Source organism: Aquarana catesbeiana, linkage group LG12 (genome assembly GCF_042186555.1).
Source record: "Aquarana catesbeiana isolate 2022-GZ linkage group LG12, ASM4218655v1, whole genome shotgun sequence".
NCBI classification, from domain to species: Eukaryota; Metazoa; Chordata; class Amphibia; order Anura; family Ranidae; genus Aquarana; species Aquarana catesbeiana.
Window position 1 is genome coordinate 84,897,343 of NC_133335.1, and position 21,293 is coordinate 84,918,635.

Here is a 21,293-nt window from a genome sequence, read left to right on the forward strand (position 1 = left end):
TTAGTGGCATATACGCTCTGCAGGTCTGGCGGCCCGTGCCAGAACGGAGGGCTCCTGCGGAGCTAGCTATCCCGGAAGAAATGCAGAGGGGACATGTCAGCTCCATCAGCGGTGAACGGATGACCTGCAGGAGCTTCGTTCTAAGGTATTTTATAATGTGCTAGTATGCAAGGCATACTAGCACATTATGCTATTGTGTTGCAGGTTTGCTTGGTTTTTTTTCCCGGTTTACTACCGCTTTAAGAGGGCTGGGCTGGAGGGGAGCATTAGTCTTTTAGACATGCGCCCCCTTCTATGACACTGCAGTGAGACGACAGCCTTCACTGTAGCATTTTTATTGGACAGCTTGTTCCAATGGTGCTTTACCATTGGTCCAAAGCTTCAAGCTGTCCATTGAGCTCAGTGTTCCTGACAAGAAGATGTCGTCCTCTCAGTCTGCTGCAAACAGTGTGTCAGCCTGTATATAAACTGGCCACTCTGTATGTAGCTTTTGACAGGCTGCACATGGAGCCCTGTTTCACCGGAACCATAGGTGGCAGGAGCCCCAAATTATGACCTGTGACCCCAGGTCGTAGAGCTACAATCCTCAATCATTACAAATAAATATATTATATTATATATATATATATATATATATATATATTTTTTTTTTTCTATGTCCATGGCCTCAACTGACTGCACGCCCCTGGTACTGAAATATTGCTGGCCAACCCCTAGGGGCTATTATCGTTCCCACAGTGACCATGCCTTTAACCATGCCAATGACTTCAAAGTGTACTTACAAGGTTCATGCTTTTCCTGTAAAAGTCCTTAGCATCAATGGGTGATAGAGAAAGTGCAGATTTACTTTAAAGTCACATTTCAACACAACATGGACTTTCTGAACTGGAATACAAGGGCACCTCCTTTTATCTAGCTGAAAAGCTTTCATTTTGATTTAGTCTGCTGTATTAGCTTTTTCTGACAACTATATTCCTACAGTTTCTGGTATCCTCATCCTCTGAAAGGCTCTGAATGAGAGCCCACAAAACAGTGTCACATATAAGCACTGGCTTCCATGCAAGTACCCGGGAACCTCACACAATTGGTAGAGCACAAGAGGGAGGCTGGACAGATCAGAAACATATGTAAGAAGGTCACTTGATCTGGGTGGAAAGAAGGACATTCTGCCTTATGCACACTTTAGGTGCTTGTAGGTCACAGAATGATTTTAGTTATGGGGGGGAAGAACAAAACACAGGGAAAATAACCAGACAGCATACCTAGTCGATCAATAATGCTTACCCTTTATAGATTCTGTGAGATTCTGATAATCAGAAGGATCATTTACACAGTGGGTACCCGGCAGGTGGATCATCTCACGCAACTCCTGAGAAAAAGACAAGTCAGATATGTTTTTACTTTATTCAATGTTATTGATTACAAACATTTGAACCTGAAAAAAAAAAAAAAAAATGCGATGAAAAGCCTCAAAGTAGCTGGCATGACAACCTATATAGAATGTGACTCAAAAAGTTCTATGCTATTAAGAGCAACATACATTAAAGTGACATAAATACAAATAAAGATGAGACAAGTACACAAACTGTAATAAAAATAGTCCAAAAAGGTGAAAGTGATCCCACCCGTGATGACATCAGTTGTGACAAAATGGGGCGGAGCCATCGCTCGTGACGTCACCATGCATCTCACAACTAGAAAGCGGTCCGCCTGACTCCCGGGACCGGCCTTTTTGAGAGAAGTGCTTATTGTCTTTTAAGTGGTTAGTACTTTAATAAACATTCTGTATACAGTTTTACACTATGTGGTCTTTCCAGTTCTTTTCTCACGTTATGGTTGAATACCCTATGTCAATGGATGAAGCACCTATGAGGATTTAGTAGATTACCCAGAGGAGGTAGTCATTCCCAAATGGGGACCATACAGATAACCATGTGCGTTTGACTCTTTTTACATTTAAAGGGTGCATTAGCTTTTGTAAGATTTGTTTTGCACATAAGGTGCGGAGAACTTGTGGCGTTTTGGAGTACCCCATCATTTCTGCAAAATTAAGGTTTTCCTTCTCCGATCATTTTGGACTATTTGACATTATACTCATTGTCTGGGGCTATCACTTCCACCTTTTTGGACTATTTTGTTACTATTTGTATACATGTTATTCCTCCTTCTGCTATAAGTTTATGGTCACTTGCCACTAATCAGGGCTTTTCACCTAAAATGTGCCCTTCGCCCACCCCTTCTTTACCCCTCTTCCCCCACTTCTTCCACTCTACATCCCCCCGCTGCATTGCCTTCAGCTAAAATGGCCCAAACACAGGGGGATAAAAATTAACAAATACATCCCTCCTGCCACTCTGGCCCCCCCCCCCCCTTCCTTCCGTCGGGGAACACCCCTCACATATCCCAGTTGCCCCCTCCCTGCAGTGTTGTTGGCCAGCTTTCCGTCCTTCCCCTCCAGCAAATATCACAGGACCCTAAAAATCTGTAGCACCTTCTTTTTACGCTACTGGTCCTATGTCTTTAGAAAATTTATGGTTTTATTAAAAGCTGTAAGAGAAAAATTTAAAAGCATAAAAAAAAAAAAAAAAAATGGTCTGGCCACTGGATTTTAAAAGTGGTGCACGGGGCCTGGCAGTGAAAGGGTTAATAACCCATTTCACTGGGAAAACAGGTTTAAAATGGCAATTATTATAAACTTCACCATGAAAATTATATAATCTTCATGGAATTAAGTGTGGCTCTTACAGGATATAATGCGGGCTCTAAGATTTTTCTGTAGTCAGTTCAGCCCACGGTTTTATTTCAGTTAGACATGGCTGATAAAGAGGTAGGAGAGCTCATCTTTACATTTAATAGCCAAAAACTATCACAGCTGAGCCATCACTAGGGCTGTGCACAGCACACGCTCTGAATGGTAAGTGGCCTGGACATCAGCACATATTAGGGGATCACACTGCTCCTATAACAGCTGAAGCCCTCGTGTAGGGGGCCTTAGATAGAGATAAAGGTGTGGAAATAATGGGTCCCAAAAGTCATTTAAACAGGGATATTTGTGGGATGTTTAAGTGCATGGAACCATTTGAAATTTACAACCTCCATATTTTCATTTGTGACACAGATCTAATCATGGAGAGGTAGCATTTAATTATTTGTTCACAAATAATCATTAATATCTGCTGGTAAAAGAATCAATCACAATGTAATTACAGTGCCTAAAATCTATAGAAAAAGTAGCACAAGGAACAATGTACAAGGCACAGTAATCTGTGGTTTCTGGATTGTGATTGGTTGGTAAAGGTACTATACTAAACACTAAGACCCCTTTCACACTGGAGCCGCCCGTGCATTAGCGCCAAATCGCTGCTTGTTTTAGCCTCCTTGGCGGCCAATACGGTTGCTTCTCCTCTTGGCCAAAATCAGGTCTTAAAGACCAGCTTCGTGATTGGCAGGGAGGAGAAGCAGGAAGACAATAGTGAATATTAATTAAAGTGGAGTTCCACCCAAAAGTGGAACTTCCACTCATCGGATTCCTCCCCCCTTCTGGTGTCACAGTTGGCACCTTTCAGGGGGGAGGGGGGTGCAGATACCTGTATATTACAGGTATCTGTACCCACTTCCGGCATAGATAGCCGCAGAATCTGCGGTTATTTACGCCACTTCCTGTCCCCCCCCCCCTCCCCGCTGTCTGTTGGGAAACACACGGGTCCCAGAGACAGCAGGGACCATCCGTATTGCGCTGCGCGACTTGCGCATGCACAGTAGGGAACCGGGAAGTGAAGCTGCAAGCCTTCACTTCCTGATTCCCTTACTGAAGATGGAGGCGGCAGCACCCGAGGACCGAGAGACGGTTTGGCTTCGGGTGCCGACATCGCGGGCGCCCTGGACAGGTAAATGTCCATGTTTTAAAAGTCAGCAGCTGCAGTATTTGTAGCTGCTGACTTTTAAAAAAAAAAAAATTTTGGCGGAGCTCCGCTTTAACTATTGTCACAACTAGGTGGGCTCAAAGTGCAGTGCTCTGCACTCCAAGCCCACCATTTTTTACAGCCAATTAAAGCCTCAGGCTCTAATCATGTGCTTCAAAAATAAACTTATTGAAATCTATGCTTCCGTTGCCCTGCATGTAGATTAGGGGCCGGGCGCATGGATTAGGGGGCCTCTAATGGAGTGGCTGCCACTGCTGTTAAGATCAAGGGGTGATAAACCCGGCACAGCTAACCATTCTCCCCAAAGCTTCTCAAATTTACCAGGGCAGCCTTTGTGCTGGTAAATAAGCTTTTCTAATCAGAGTGTGTGTCCGCCATGTGATTAAATCTACTCACTATGGGTTGGGGCCTTGTCAGATTTGCAATATTGCAAAATAAGCTTCCTGGCCTGAAACCGTGCTCTATGTATTGCTGCTTGCTGAGACTCTAGAAATAATCATCCAGGATCCCCAGCACACAGCACTTTGGGTCCAGGGAGATATTGGTTCCAAACACCATGTTAATAGTGCCTACAACCTCAGACCATAGGTGTGCAATTTGGGGCATCGCCAAATCAAGTGTATACGGTCACCCTGTGCATTAGCACAAATAGAGGATGGTATAACTCCCATACGAAACAGTTTCAGAGTATAATGCATCAGAAGAACAATATAGAGTTGATAGAGTCATTGTGTGGTGTCCAAGGAACTAGTTGGTACACATTCTAGGACACTCTCCCATTGGTCACCCTCAAAGACGCCTACATCTTGTTCCCATTTTTCATCCCTCCAGGTGGGAGGAAGCAGCATAGTGCAACAGTGGGAGATGAATCCCTTAGTCACTTCAACAGCACAAAAAATGAAACACCGGAGTAAGGGAAAGATGCAACTCGGTCATAGGCCCCTGAGCCCCAATACAGATTTTTCTTTATAAATAACAAGGATATACTTTCCTGCACCGTGCAGTGGTTTTGACCACAGCAGCCCGGATCCTCCTCTTCTTCAGTCTATCGCCAGCACTCCCCGTCCCCCCAGAATGTTTTACTGAAAAGCTGAACTCCAGGAATAAGACAACCATACCATTGTAATGGGATCCATCACACCCTGCCCCCAGCAGCATCATGTACAGCCGTGTCCAAAAGTTGAGAATGACACAAATATTAAATTAAATTTTCACAAAATCTGCTGCTTCTGTGTTTTTAGATCTTTTTGTCAGACGTTACTATGGTATATTGCAGTATAATTACAAGCATTTCATAAGTGTCAAAGGCTTTTATTGACAATTACATTACAAGTTTATGCAAAGAGTCAATATTTGCAGTGTTGACCCTTCTTTTTCAAGACCTCTGCAATTCACCCTGCCATGCTGTCAATCAACTTCTGGGCCACATCCTGACTGATGGCAGCCCATTCTTGCATAATCAATGCTTGGCGATTGTCAGAATTTGTGGAGTTTTTTTTTTTTTACCCGCCTCTTGAGAATTGACCACAAGTTCTCAATGGGATTAAAGGGATTGTAAACCCTCCCGTTTTTTCCCCTCAATGCATTCTATGCATTGAGGGGAAAAACCTATTGTAGTGTACCAGCTCCATCATGCTGGAAAAGGCATTGTTCCTCAACAAACTGTTCTTGGATGGATGGGAGAATTTGATCTTGGAGGATGTTTTTGTACCATTCTTAATTCATGGCTGTGTTCTTAGGCAAAATTGTGAGTGAGCCCACTTCATTGGCTGAGAAGCAACCCCACACATGAATGGTCTCAGGATGCTTCACTGTTAGCATGACACAGGAATGATGGTAGCACTCACCTTTTCTTCTCCAGAAAAGGTTTTTTTCCGGATGCCCCAAACAATCGGAAAGGGGATTCATTAGATACAATTTCTGTATCCCAGTCCTCAGCAGTTCAATCCCTGCACCTTTTGTAGAATATCAGTCGGTCCCTGGTGTTTTTCCTCTGCTGCCCTCTTGACACCAGGCCATCCTCCAAAAGACTTCACCAATGAGAGTGCACAATGCACTCTCACTGCTGTCATTCCTGAGCAAGCTCTGCACTAGTAGTGCCCTGATACCGCAGCTGAATCGACTGTAGGAGACGATCCTGGCATTGCTTGACTTTCTTGGGCGCCCTAAAGCCTTCTTCACAACAATTGAACCTCTCCCCTTGAAGTTCCTAATGACCCAATAAATGGTTACTTTAGGTGCAAACTTAGTAGCAGAAATAACCTTGCCTGTGAATCCCTTTTTGCGCAAAGCAATGATGACTGCACATGTTTCCCTGCAGGTAACCATGGTTAACAGAGGAAAAAAACAATGATTTCCAGCACCACCCTCCTTTTAAAGCTTCCAGTCTGTTATTCTAACTCAATCAGCATTACAGAGTGATTTCCAGCCTTGTCCTCATCAACACTGTGTTAACGAGAGAATCATTGACATGTCAGCCGATCCTTTTGCGGCAGGGCTGAAATGCAGTGGAAATGTTTTTTGGGGGATTATGCTCATTTTTATGGCAAAAGAGGGACTTTGCAATTAATTGCAATTCATCTGAATACTCTACATAACATTCTGGAGTATATGTAAATTGCCATCATAAAAACTGAGGCAGCAGACTTTGGCACAAATATTAATTTTCACATTCTCAAAACGTTTGGCCACAGCTGTACAGTGCAAGGCTATTAACAGGCTATTTCGGCAAGCATGCAACTGGGGCCTGAAGTATCTTACTTAGAAAAGGCTTCACAGGACGGGTCTGACATCTGGGAAGAAGGAATAAGCTATTATTCCTTGTTCATGCAACCCTAGACTAAACAAGCATTTACCAATTTTTGGTTGGGTGGAGGCTCCATTGCAAGGACTCATTTCTCTAATTCTCGGAGTTCACCTTTAAGATTACTCTATATATGTTAAAACCCATATCCAGGAATGACAAAAATTTTTTTTAAAAATAACCTTGCAAGGCGTTGCATGGCTTGGTTACATAATGACATTAACCACAGTCCTGCATTGTTCCTGAAACCCTCCCACTGTGAGCTGTAGTGTCCAGGAGGGGGAGTGTGTGAGATGCCAATGAAGCATTAAAGCGGACCTTTAGTCATGTTTTCATCTTTCCATCTATTAAATCTTCTGCTCTTGCTGTTTCATCTTTGGATAGTAAAGCCTTTTTTCTCCTGCCAGTAAAACCTTATACAGCCCACTTCCTTTTTCTTGTCTGGTAATTAGCCTAATGACAAGCACAGCTCTCTCTCATGAAAGTTTTCTGGCAGGTGAGTGGAGGAGGGATGAGCCATAGGAGAGCCAAGCAGAGCTGGATGAGGGCAGAGATAACAGGTGACTGCAGAGATCCATGTGTATTTATCGAGAGGAGAAATGTGCAGGTAAGCAGTGGTGAAAATATAATATTAATATATATATATATATATATATATATATATATATATATATATATATATATATATATATATATATATATATATACACACACACACACACATAATATACAGTGGGGAAGGAAAGTATTCAGACCCCCTTTAATTTTTCACTGTTATATTGCAGCCATTTGCTAAAATCATTTAAGTTAATTTTTTTCCTCTTCCCTACCAGGCCAATTCTGGCATTTCTCTCCTACATGTAAAAATCATCATTTTTTTGCTAGAAAATTACATAGAACCCCCAAACATTATATGTTTTTTTTAGCAAAGACCCTAGAGAATACAATGGCGGTTGTTGAAACTTTTTATCTCACACGGTATTTGCGCAGGAATTTTTCAAGCGCGTTTTTTTTGGGAAAAAAACAGTTTTGTGCTTAAAAAAAAAAAACAAAACAGTAAAGTTAGCCCAATATTTTTGCATATTGTGAAAGATGAAGTTACGCCGAGTAAATAGATACCCAACATGTCACGCTTCAAAATTGCACACGCTCGTGGAATGGCGCCAATGTTCGGTACTTAAAAATCCCCATTTTTTTACTGGTTACATGTTTTGAGTTACAGAGGAGGTCTAGTGACAAAATTATAGCTCTCGCTCCAACGTTCGTGGCGAACATGTATGGTTTGAACACCGTTTTCATATGTGGGCGGGACTTACGTATGCGTTCACTTCTGCATGCGAGCAAACGGGGACAGCGGCGCTTTAAAATTTTTTTTTTTTTTTTTTTTATTTTGACACTTTTTTGAAAAAAAAACAAACATTTTTGATCACTTTTATTCCTACTACAAGGAATGTAAACATCCATGACAGGTGCTCTTAATAGTGAGATATGGGGTCAATAAGAAATAAAAAAAATAAATAAATAAAACGATCACCGCTTCCCAGCCGAAGCGGCGCCCTTTTTTTTTAATGGAGAGGCCAGGCGTGACGTCATAACATCGCGCCCGGCCTCCGATGATCGTTGATCATTCCTACGGTGTAGAGATTCGCCGGCTGAAACCGGCAATATCTGAATGATGTCTGTAACTACAGGCATCATTCAGATATACCCGCCCAAAGCCCAGGACGTCATATGACGGTGGGCGGGCGGGAAGTGGTTAATGTACACTCAGCACTCCATATTGACAGAAAAACACAGAATTGTTGACATTTTTGCAGATTTATTAAAAAAGAAAAACTGAAATATCACATGGTCCCAAGTATTCAGACCCTTTGCTGTGACACTCATATATTTAACTCAGGTGCTGTCCATTTCTTCTGATCATCCTTGAGATGGTTCTACACCTTCATTTGAGTCCAGCTGTGTTTGATTATACTGATTGGACTTCATTAGGAAAGCCACACACCTGTCTATATAAGACCTTACAGCTCACAGTGCATGTCAGAGCAAATGAGAATCATGAGGTCAAAAGGAACTGCCTGAAGAGCTCAGAGACAGAATTGTGGCAAGGCACAGATCTGGCCAAGGTTACAAAAAAAATTCTGCTGCACTTAAGGTTCCTAAGAGCACAGTGGCCTCCATAATCCTTAAATGGAAGATGTTTGGGACGACCAGAACCCTTCCTAGAGCTGGCCGTCTGGCCAAACTGAGATATCGGGGGAGAAGAGCCTTGGTGAGAGAGGTAAAGAAGAACTCAAAGATCACTGTGGCTGAGCTCCAGAGATGCAGTCGGGAGATGGGAGAAAGTTGTAGAAAGTCAACCATCACTGCAGCCCTCCACCAGTTGAGACTCTATGGCAGAGTGGCCCGACGGAAGCCTCTCCTCGGTGCAAGACACATGAAAGCCCGCATGGAGTTTGCTAAAAAACACCTGAAGGACTCCAAGATGATGATAAATAAGATTCTCTGGTCTGATGAGACCAAGATAGAACTTTTTGGCCTTAATTCTAAGCGGTATGTGTGGAGAAAACCAGGCACAGCTCATCACCTGTCCAATACAGTCCCAACAGTGAAGCATGGTGGTGGCGGCATCATGCTGTGGGGGTGTTTTTCAGCTGCAGGGACAGGATGACTGGTTGCAATCAAGGGAAAGATGAATGCGGCCAAGTACAGGGATATCCTGGACGAAAACCTTCTCCGGAGTGCTCAGGACCTCAGACTGGGCCGAAGGTTTACCTTCCATCAAGACAATGACCCTAAGCACACAGCTAAAATAACGAAGGAGTGGCTTCACAACAACTCCATGACTGTTCTTGAATGGCCCAGCCAGAGCCCTGACTTAAACCCAATTGAGCATCTCTGGAGAGACCTAAAAATGGCTGTCCACCAACGTTTACCATCCAACCTGACAGAACTGGAGAGGATCTGCAAGGAGGAATGGTAGAGGATCCCCAAATCCAGGTGTGAAAAACTTGTTGCATCTTTCTCCAAAAGACTCATGGCTGTATTATATCAAAAGGGTGCTTCTACTAAATACTGAGCAAAGGGTCTGAATACTTAGGACCATGTGATATTTCAGCTTTTCTTTTTTAATAAATCTACAAAAATGTCAACAATTCTGTGTTTTTCTGTCAATATGGGGTGCTGTGTGTACATTAATGAGGAAAAAAAAAATGAACTTAAATGATTTTAGCAAATGGCTGCAATATTACATACAGATATGCGCACCTCTGTGTGTCTGTGTCTATACAGGAATTGAACAGGCAGTAGCTTCAGCTGCCCAGTTAAAATGGTTGCAGCCAGACTTAGTGGACTGAGATCTCTGCAGCATATTTGGCAAGTACAAAATCACAGTATATATATAAAATAATATGCAAAGTGGTTGGAGGGATGCTTCAGAATGGCAAAGATGTTTTCATTACAAATTATGTGAGCAGACTGTAGTTCCTCTTTAAGAAGAGCTAGAGGAAGATTTTTTATTTACCTTGGGGGTGTGCCTCAAAGTAACTGGAGATGGTTCTCGTTGACAGTCATACAGGAGCCTTTAGTTGTAGTTTAATCAGTTTATAATTAAAGACGTTTTGCTTACTAACAAAGCCCAAAAAGACAAAAATCACTGACAATTTTGGAAATGTACCTTAATGGTAAATGCCACCTGCAGAGGTCCACGACGTCCAACAAGCCAAACCTTCTTGACACGACTGTTAGAAAGGCTATTAAGGGCAATCTGCGTGATATCGGTCTTCTATAAAAGGAAATCAAATCAAGGATAAGCCATGGATGAGACCAGTCACATAGCTGTAAAAGCAACTCAAGAGCAGCTATTAGCTATTTGTTAACCCACTTCTATAAAAAGCTCCTATCCCCTCTGTTTTAGAACAATAAGTTCCCCTGTGCCTGTGTTATATAATAAATATGCTTATCTGTACTGATAACACAGCATCTTCCTGCGCTCAGGTGCCTCCTCTCTTCTCTGCCCGGCTGACCGTTCCAGTGGGCGAGACCAAGCAGAGGAGTCACATGATCACAGGGAGCTGCTATGTTATCGGTACAGATAAGCATATTTATTATATAACACAGACACAGGGGAACTTATTGTTATATTACAGAGGGGATGGGAGCGTTTAAAATTAAATAAGAAAGCAGCAGGAGCAGAGGGGGCAGGCTTTGACATGAGCAGACAGGCAGGGAGGGGAGGGTGGAAGAGGATGGAGGAGAGGACACAGGAGACAGAGCAGGGCTGCAGATGATGGAGGCACGTAAACTGGCTATGGTGTGAGGGCTCAGCAGCTATGATAAATCGTGGTCAGTTTACAGAGGGGAAGACAGAAACTGGCAGGATCAGCCAGGCTTTTTTTTAGGTGTTACAGGAGGCCAAATGACACAGCACAAGCACTGTGCTGTATAAAATGCTTTAAGGGAACAGGATCCATTTTTTTTTTTTTTTTTGGCTTAACAAACGCTTTAAGGCATCACTCACCTTTAATAGATCTAACGGTGACAGCAAGATTCTTGCAATGTCAAGTGCAACATTCCCATGTCCGAGGATGACCGCTGTCTCCGAGCTAAAGTCTGGTGATAACTACGACACAAAAAGGGTCACTTACAACTGGAAATTCTGGTACCTTATCACTGTAAATGCAATGTAGAATTTTAAACTATCTTTCACCAAACAAGCTAGGACTTTAAAGCAGGTCTCCACTCTAACAAATAATGAAGTCAGCAGCTACAAATCCTGTAGCTGCTGACTTAATAGGACATTTACCTGTCCAAGGATCCAGCACTATCCTCACCCAGGCAAGTTCCTTCACCAGTCTTCGGGTCCCCAGTACTGGCAACTTAAATTGGATGTAAACACCATTCATGAAATTTCCCCAGGTTTTGTTATCTGTTTATTGCTTCCAATGCCTCTTACTGCGATAGCCAGCTATAAGTGAGGGTGGTGGCAAGTTTTTGTAATCACGTTGGGGTGCGTATTGGTCCAGCAACGCACCAGCACCTTCGCAGCCATTGTGCTATTTGCTGGGTGTTTGGTGTGTCCTGTACCTTTAAAAAGGGGTGGGCTCCCTTCAGTCCACCTGCCCTCACTTATCCATCAGAATGCATGTGCCTCCACTGTGGGGACACCCAAATTTTTGTGTTAGGACCACAGATTACAGGGTGCCGTGACGTGGCTCTGTGGCTTACGAATGTGTTTGCAAATGCGTGTGGACTGAACCCCTGTTTTTAACGCATACTGTTATGACAGGTTAATTGGTTGTCTGCGAGCTGGTGGTACGTAGGCTTGGAGTTTTTTCCTGGGCATTCCCCAGGTTTTGTTGTTATAAGTTCCTTCACCAGCCTTCGGGTCCCCAGTACCGGCAACTTAAAGTGGATGTAAACACGATTCATGAAATTTGAGCTGGGCAGATATATCTGCAGTGTTTTCTTATCTCTCTCCAAAGCCCTAAGTCCCATGGCTTTCTCCTGGCCCGTCCTTCTGTTATCAGCATGATAACTTCTGACAAGTTCTCAGACAATTGTGATAAAACCAGGTTGAATTCTGTGTCAGGGTGGGTGCTATAAATAGTTTGGCAGATAGCTGGTCTATTCAAAGCACAGCTCTGCAAGTCTCTGCTTATATGGAGGGGGGTGTGTGCCTTTCCTCCAATCAGCTGTCTCACAGTGTATGGCAAGATTCTAAATGCACAGATGAACCCGAAAGAGAAAATTCTAACAGGACGTGCACTTTCTAAACAGTGTATAAAGTTAAAGACAGCAGATATACATGTAAAACTTATGTAGGGAGATTAGCTTCATCCCTGTGTATTATCTGAGGCTGTTAACTTCACTGGGTATATGTGAGGGTTTACATCCACTGTAAGTGTGGGCATCCAGCTGTGACAGCTTGTGGCATCACAGCCGGCTGCCAACTAAGCATGCGTGAGCTGCACTGCACTTAATGAGTGGCATGACAAAATTAGGTGAAGGGGGGTTGGAGGACTCCACTTTAAAAGCTTTCCAGGCATTGGCATGTTATACATACTTACATTAGTCCAGTTTGGACCACTAACTGTGTATATACCATACCTGGCTGATACCGCTGGAAGCTGGAAATCAATGTAGTAGACTTTGCTACTCCAGTGATCCCCAATTGCTTCCGGGTACTGTACTGAGTGGTTGGCCTGATGCTGGATCATTGTAACTATGCAAAAATATAATATACTTGGAACTCATCTTTAAATAAAACCCATACTTTCATTCATCCCTGCAACTACTGTACTCCTTTAACTTTCAGTGCTGTAAATCTTAGGTCAGTCTCAGACAGTGAAGAGCTTCACTTTCCCCCTCCATTCATTCATGAGAATACTGGGTTTGGCACCTTAATGAATACCTGAGCTACATACAAGAGGTCAAAGGGCAGGGCCACAAACTGGCAGGGGACCTAGAGCAAAGCAAAGTAATTGCCAATGGAAAATGGGAACGTGCATGTATGCATATCTGATGTCCACAGAAGCCAGGTATTCTCTGTGGTGGAGGAAGGGACGACAGATCTGGTGCATTCCATTTAGAATTTTTAGACTCGAATGAATATATTTAGAGTTTCGAGATCTGAGATGGGACAAACCCTTTCTTTGAGTTTGGGAACAGTGAATACATTGGAGTAAAAACCCCTGGATCTGTCCTGCCACGAGAACTGGTGCAATAACACTCGGCTCCAGGAGATCTGACAGAGCTTGATGAAGGTCTGCAAGTCTGTTCGGGGATGCAAGAAGGCTGGAGGTAAGACAGCAAGGAGCAAAACTCAAGTTTGTAGTTTTTGATACCACCTCCTGCAACCAAGAATCAAAATTGAAATCTGTGCAAGCATCTGCAAAGTTCAACAATGTCCTCCCGCTCTGGAAAGTGAGGATCACTTTGATGTGGGGAAGGCTTGTCTGGGGATTTGGAAGACTTGGAATGCCAGAACTTTCATGGGGAAGTTTGGATGGTCTCAACGTTGAAGTTGAGGAAGTAGAAAAATGAAAAGGATGTTTCTTGGTTAAACAGGGAAATGACTTGGCAGTCTATTCCTTAGAAAGATAGGTGCTCCTGTCACCAGTACCTTTCTTGATAGTAACATCAACAGTCAGTCCAAAGAGACATTCCCTCAAACACCATGCAAATCAAATGCTTTTTGCGCAGGGGTTCTGCACTCCAACACTTAAGCCACAGTAACCTATGCATATGTAGCAACATATGGCACGGGTGTGTCAGATGATGAAGTTTCCAGCAATCTGTCACTAAGGTTTAACACCACAGCCATCTGCTAAATGTGGTCAAGAAAGTGAGGGATCAACTGCAGTGGTGGTTCTTCTTTTAAGGCATTTTGAGCAAAGTTGACAAAGAAAAGTTACAGCTAGGATCAGTGAAGGGCAGGACCCACCAGTGAGAACAGAGCTCTACTAAAGGCTTCCAGTCACTTATCAATTAGGTCCTTAAAACTAGGTACATCCTACACAAAATGGCAAGTGCCTTGTTAAGGCGGGACACGGCTAGATCCACAGTGGGAACAGACCACTTCTGTACAAAATCGTCACAAAAGGGTAAAAGGCCAACAAGCACTTGGGTGAAGGAAACAACTTATCTTTCTCTTAGGGAAACAGAAAAGCAGGTTCAAAAGTAAAGTCTTTGTAGCCTTAGGAGTTTGAGAAAATCCAGGACTGGAAACAGCACTGGTGTGTACTATAGGCTGATCCTCTAGTTTTAGAGTGGTGCACACTGCATCAATAAGAATCAAAATGATTTGTTTTTATATTTTGGGGTAAAAGCATTAGTCTGACTTCTCGGGGCGAGCTCATCAATTGAGGACTTGAGAAACTCAGAATCATAGTCTCTGTACCCAATGGATCAAAAGCCACAAGTAAGATATGGAATCTGCAGGAGAAGGTGTGGGAGCATGCTTGAGGCCCCTGTGAGTCAGCAAATAACTACGGTAGGTAATTTGGGTCAAAGTCTTGTATGACCATGGCCATACAATTTCAGCCGAGAGGGCAGAGGACAAAGTCACACCTGACAGAACCAAGTGCAGGACAGTCTAACTTTAGATGATAGAATGGCTGCAGTTGGCAGCACCATCAGGAGGCACACTGCAAACAGCCCTGGAGCTGTTAGTAGAAGATGAACTGGGGGCACCCAGTAAAAAAAGGGACTGTTCTCTCCATCCTCATGACCACAGTCAGACATGTTTCAGCTGCATGGTAATACAGTAATGTAAAGGATCAGGGTAAGAGGCAAGGCCTCAAGTACTAACAAAACTCAGGAAGTTAATAGCAGGTGAGGGTCAGATGGTCGTTGGTGACCAAAGTCACAGCAGGTGGGCAGCAGGAACAGATTGAAGATCAAAGTTTCACATGGCTCTCTGTAAGCAGAAGCAGCAGCAGGGATGGCAGGAAATTCCTACGGAGTTAATTCCGAACACAGTAAAAATGGCAGGACAAGGGGAATATAATGATACCCAGCGACTCATGCAAATGGGGTAGCTTCTGGTGCTCGGCCCAACCAACCTATTCACCGCGTCTTTAGAGGCATGTCAAGCGCTGAGGCAATGCCAATTGCTCTGGACCTAAAAAGCGCTCTGCAGATAATGGAGTTTGGAAAGCACCCCCACACAGAGCCTAGTGCCTGAAGGTAATTTAAAGGTTAACCCCCACAACGTCCAGTCCAATGGAGTCCAGATGTGGTACTCCAAAAGCCAGATCTCATCGGATAGCTGCAATTGAGGAGAAAAACTAAAGTAGTGGTAAAAAAAAAAAAAAAAAATTATTGAAAAAAAAAAAAGTGCTAGCAAAATAGGTTAGTCCTAGCAGAGCAGAAGAAAAAAAGGCTATTCTCCTAAGAGACTAGCAAAAAAACAGAGGCATACTGGTAGTAGGTGGGTTACCCAGGGCACTTTGACAGAGGTAGGTATATGGTTGATGATTTTCTGCATAGGGTTCAGGGGACCAGATGTCTATTAAAAGTGTATTTCTGAATGCAAGCACAGTTTACAGTTTAAAAGGGACACTGGGGGTTATTTACTAAAGGCAAATCCACTTTGCACTACAAGTGCACTTGCAGCGCACTTGGAAGTGCAGTCACTGTAGATCTGAGGGGGACATGCAAGGAAAATAAAAAACAGCATTTTAGCTTGCACATGATTGGATGATAAAATCAGCAGAGCTTCCCCTCATTTCAGATCTTCCCCTCAGATTTACAGCGACTGCACTTCCAAGTGCAAAGTAGATTTGCCTTTCATAAATAACTCCCAGTGTGTAGAAATAATTAACATAACCTTATGTAATCCTCAAAGAATGACCTTGAGTTACGCAGACCCGAGGATTCTCTCTTCATCCCCACGAGAGCTCTGGGTACTTTAGCAATCAATACCCAAACACTAGCGCTGTTACATGGAAGGGCAATAGTAAACTAAACCTTTTGTTTTCTCCTGCATTGGGAAAAGTACAGACTCATGCTGTTGTGGAAATTTTATTATATAAGATTTATGCTAGGATGTGTGTTTTATAGATTGTCATCTGTCTCCCTGTGTCCAATTTAATCGAGGCGCACTCTAGCAGAGCGCACTTGGGTTGAAATCGAGACCAGCAGTAAAAAACGGTCAGTATGAAAACCTTCTCATGGGATTTGAGACATGTTCTCTGTGTGTGTGGATGTTTGTAGGTATCAAGCGCAATGCGCTGGGCTTCTTGCCTTCAAATGTCTATGCACATTAGAGAAGCAAAGTCCGCATAAGGAGAGAAACCTATTGCATCTCTCTTGCAGACTTCGCTATCCCCTTTTTGGATACATATCTGTTTTTATAAAGAGGACATTGATATCTGCCTTGTCGGTGTACTTGTACTGTATATTGACAACAGCAGTAGCAATGTCCCCTCAGATTGTCTCAAGCCTGTAAGAACAAGTAGAATGATCTTACTAGATACTGTTTATTTTGAGCAGTATTGAGTGGGCTCCATGCTGATTAAGATGGGGCATGTGCACTCCCACCCCCCCCTTCCTGTAAGTGCCCTCCCCTTTAAATGTTTGTCATTTCCTGTGATGTCATTTTGTATTGAGGAAGCGATTGGCTATTGTGGCCACCACTTCCTGTTTGTCATAGCTTTTGTGATGTTGCAATAAAAACCAAGGGCATGCTGGGCGGAGGCCAGAAGAGCATGTTGCTGAGAACGTAAGCTATGGTGATGTCTGTTTACTTGGGGATACATACGGGAAATGGAATGATAGGTAAGGTACATTATATCATTTAGACAAAAAGTGTACTTATTAGCACAGGAGATATGGTGTACGCATAGCATACAGCCAAATTTCCCTGACAATGCTAACATGCATTTCTGTCTGCGGTTCTTCCCATGTGCAATAAAAATCACATATCTTACATTAGGTATCATGACAGGAACATGCTTTCAAAATACAGCAATCAGGATTATATTTAACCACCTCAATACCAGGCCTATTCTGGCACTTCTCTCCTACATGTAAAAATCATCATTTTTTTTGCTATAAAATTACTCAGAACCCCCAAACATTATGCTTTTTAGCAGACACCCTAGGGAATAAAATGGCAGCCATTGCAACTTTTTATCTCGCACGGTATTTGCGCAATAATTTTTCAAACGCCTTCTTTTTTGGAAAAAAAACGGTTTCATGTATTAAAAAATAACAAAACAGTAAAGTTAGCCCAATTTTTTTGTATAATGTAAAAGATGATGTTACGCCGAGTAAATAGATACCTAACATGTCACGCTTTAAAATTGCGCACACTCATGGAATGGCGCCAAACTTCGGTACTTAAAAATCTCCATAGGTGACGCTTTGAAAATTTTTACAGGTTACCAGTTTAGAGTTACAGAGGCGGTCCAGTGCTAGAATTGTTGCACATGCTCTAACGCACGTGGCGATACCCCACATGTGTGGTTTGAATGGCGTTTACATATGTGGGCGGGACTTGCATGTGCGTTCGCTTCTAAACGCAAGCTACCGGGGACAGGGGCGTTTAAAAAAAAAAAAAAATGTATTATTTTATTTTTTATTTTACTTTTTTTTTTTTTTACACATTTTTTTTACACTTTTTTTACATTTTTATTTTTTTGATCACTTTTATTCCTATTACAAGGAATGTAAACATCCCTTGTAATAGGAATCTATTTGACAGGTCCTCTTTATGGAGAGATGCGGGGTCAATAAGACCCCACATCTCTCCTCCAGGCTGGAAAACATGAGATCGTGAAAAAAAAATTCACCGATCTTCATGCTGACAGCCACGATCGCGGCTTTGTTGACATCCGGGATCCCAGGCGTGACGTCATACTGTCGCGCCCGGGCCTCCGACGGTCATAGAGATGACTGGTAACCATCTGGTCACTAGTCATCTCTATCGTCAACATCCGGCGCCAGCCGATTCGTTCTCCGAGCTCCCGATGGCACGGGAGAGCCCGGAGAAGCACCGGATGGCGGCGGGAGGGAGGGGACGTCCCCTCCCGTCGCCTATAAGAACGATCAAGCGGCGGAACTGCCGCTATGATAGTTCTTATCGTGCACAGAATCGCCAGCTGAAAAGAATGATATCTGAATGATGCATCTAGCTGCAGGCATCATTCAGATATCCCCCTAAAATTAGAGGAAGTCATTTTACTATAGGCGGGTATTGAAGTTTAAATACACCCATCGGTGAATCCTGTACATCTGAGAACAATGGTAGAGAATTCTCCATGTGTATAAATGTATATAAGAACGGTCACTGCTGTCACTCACGTGTCTGTTATCTGGAAGGCCGTTGTACCAACCCACAAAGTCCCTGGCAGAGTACACTCCCGGAAGATCTTCTCCAGGGATCCCCAACTGCCGCTTGTCTTCTGCCCCATAGCTCTGTCAGGGATAAAAAAAGGCTCAGTATAAAGACAGAGCCAAGTATCCAGCAATCCAATGTCTTTCTCAGCACTCACCAGGACTACGGCATGATATGCCGCCTGTAGTTCCTCTATTGTTACATCTCTTCCGACAGTCACATTGCCAAGGAAACTGCAGCGCTCTAAATTGGCCGTCTGTGTAAAAGTGTTGATAACATTCTGTAAGAATTAAAAAAGAAATAAATAACAAAAGGGAGCGGAGGTAGGACACGAGTCAAAAAATGCAAGCAATTTTAGTTGTATTTGTGATCACATAGGGGGTCTGGATGATTGCAGTTTTTGGTTCCATTTCTATTGTTACAAAACACTGTGGATACTTTCAATAACTGCACATGGTACTTTTACTTGGCAAATGAAAGAAATTTCTCATGAGAGGCCTCAAGTGATACTAAAGTCTGTTTTTTTTTCTTTAGAAATAACAAACAAGTTATACTTACCTGCTCCGTGTAATGTTTTTTTACAGAGCAGCCCAGATCCTCCTCTTCTCTGGTCCCTTGCCAGAGCTTCTGGCGCCCGCCCCCTGCAGAGTGCCCCCACAACAAGTAGCGGTTCGGCCCCTCTCTCCTCTCATTGGCTCACAGTCTTTGATTGACAGCAGCGGGAGCCAATGGTGCCATGCTGCTGTCTCAGCCAATGAGAAGCGAGAGTCCCGGGCAGCCAAGACACCCCTGCAACATTGCTGGATTGAGATGCGCTCAGGTAAATATTAGGGGGGGGCTGCTGCACACAGGATTTTTTTTTTATCTTGATGAAAAAAAACCTTCTGACTTTACGACTTTAAGCTTTCCATACATGGCTGGACATTTGAAAGAAAATGCTTAGGAAAATACATCAAAAAATTCTCAGTACCTGCTAAAGAAAAAGAGGATTTTAACAGGAATTCTACATTTTTTTTATCCGTTGGATCCTTTAGCATTTGTGCATTGTCCACTGGACAAGTCAAACTTGTATTCACACTGGAAATCGCAGCGTCTACTGCTGGAACTTTCCATTTTTTGGTGAATTTTTCCTCCATGGGATAGAAAACTGAGAATCTCTTTGGAGGGAGAAAATGCTTATCCGGATGATCCCAATCGGATATAAATAAGCTTCTCTAGTAATGTGTGGACTAGAAACACATGCACTGGTTGTGAAGGTTTCAAGGAACCCAAAGAAGAAACCAGACTTTCAGCTGACTCTGTTAAGGGTAGCATGAAAGTGGAGCGAACCATGTCCGTAAGGATTTGTACCTCTGATTGTGAAGCTGAAACTTCAACTGTTGTTTCCTCCGCAGAGGAATAATCGGTTTGTTTTTCCCGATCGTTTGAGGGCAATACCTCATCCTGTCCCCACTGTTTCCCTGGTAAAGGGTTTGGAGTGGAGAGGGATTTAGCATGCTTCCTAACCCCCTCAATGTAGGATACGATTAAAGCGTCTAATCTTCCTTCTAAACCTTGCAGGGCAGAGGAAAATACATTTTCAGTCACGTATACAGGGGCTGAAGTGGGAGAAGCAGTTGCACCACCAGCTGGTTCCAATGACTCACCCTGGCTTGCCATGTCAGGTATCTCCGGAGAGGATAGCAACGTGGAGGCATGTCTGGAGTTCCCAGCGCCTGGGGGTGGTTTTGGTGCCTTAGTAGTAAGCTTTGAAGCCATAGTGCAAAGCACAAAAAAACAGAGGCACTCTAAAAACTGTTCTATTTACACAGTGGCAGCATAGAATGATCTAATGCTAAACAATAAGTCTTTTCCTGTACTGCAAATGCCGGTGTAAACCCTCACGTGCACCAGCGCTTCTGTGTCCTGTGGCAGCCTTGCTTCAGCTGCTCCGATAGACACTGTTTCCCAGAGTATCAGCTTTAAGCTTTTTCAGGTGTGAGTCTCATTGTCTATGCACCGTGTGTTTGCAAGGACGCTGAGTCCGCACACGGCGCTGACTGCTTAAGCCATGCCTCTTCCCCGCCCTCTGATGTCAGCCTCGTGCGCGCTCGGCAGCTTCCTTTGAACATACATCAGAGGAGGAGAGGAGACTGCAGCCACGCTGCGGCTTGTCTCCATTACTTTGCAGCCAAATGGCAAGTAACTGTTTCCTATGCTTTAGCAAGAGTCACCCCAGAGGGGAGGCAGGCAGGCGGGTGGCGAAGGGGGTTTACACAGCCTTTTTATAAGCTTTTAAGATTTATGCTTGTTTAAACATAACATGTATCCCCATCCACTCAGTTTGCCCATTTAGGGGGAGAGGAGACCCCCCTCCAGCTGCTGAGACACACGCTATTTTAGCACAGATTTAAACAGGGTCTATACACTATTACTCCCTCTAGAGGAGTTTTTAAGGCATTACAATATAATTGAAATAAAAGTCATAGGTGGACTTTGCAGTTCCTATGCTTTCCCCTTACCTTTTCCTCGCTGCAGGATACTGCTGTAAACAGACAGATCCAAACTTCACCCATCACGGCGGGCAGCGTGGTTAAACCTTAAAAGAGTGGGGCCCTTTTAATAGGGGTTCCACTCCTTTGGACCTTGTATAGCACCCCTCAGGACAGCTTTAGGTAATGTAGCAAGACCAAAAAAAAGAGTCCTGGTTCCTGGGGTCCAGCCCTCAAAGAGGAGCATTACAGGC

The 21,293-nt window shown here is 43.4% G+C and overlaps 1 protein-coding gene across 1 annotated transcript in view; it reads right to left on the reverse strand.

The window, feature by feature from the left end:
* Positions 1-21,293, reverse strand: part of FDXR (ferredoxin reductase) — a 121,395-nt gene that overhangs the window by 37,693 nt on the left and 62,409 nt on the right. The window contains exons 4-8 of the mRNA XM_073608160.1: positions 18,726-18,848; positions 18,535-18,648; positions 11,246-11,347; positions 10,403-10,510; positions 1,285-1,369 (exon numbers count right to left, since the gene is read on the reverse strand). Of these exons, the coding sequence (XP_073464261.1) occupies positions 1,285-1,369; positions 10,403-10,510; positions 11,246-11,347; positions 18,535-18,648; positions 18,726-18,848 (532 nt within the window). The remainder of the gene's footprint in view (positions 1-1,284; positions 1,370-10,402; positions 10,511-11,245; positions 11,348-18,534; positions 18,649-18,725; positions 18,849-21,293) is intronic.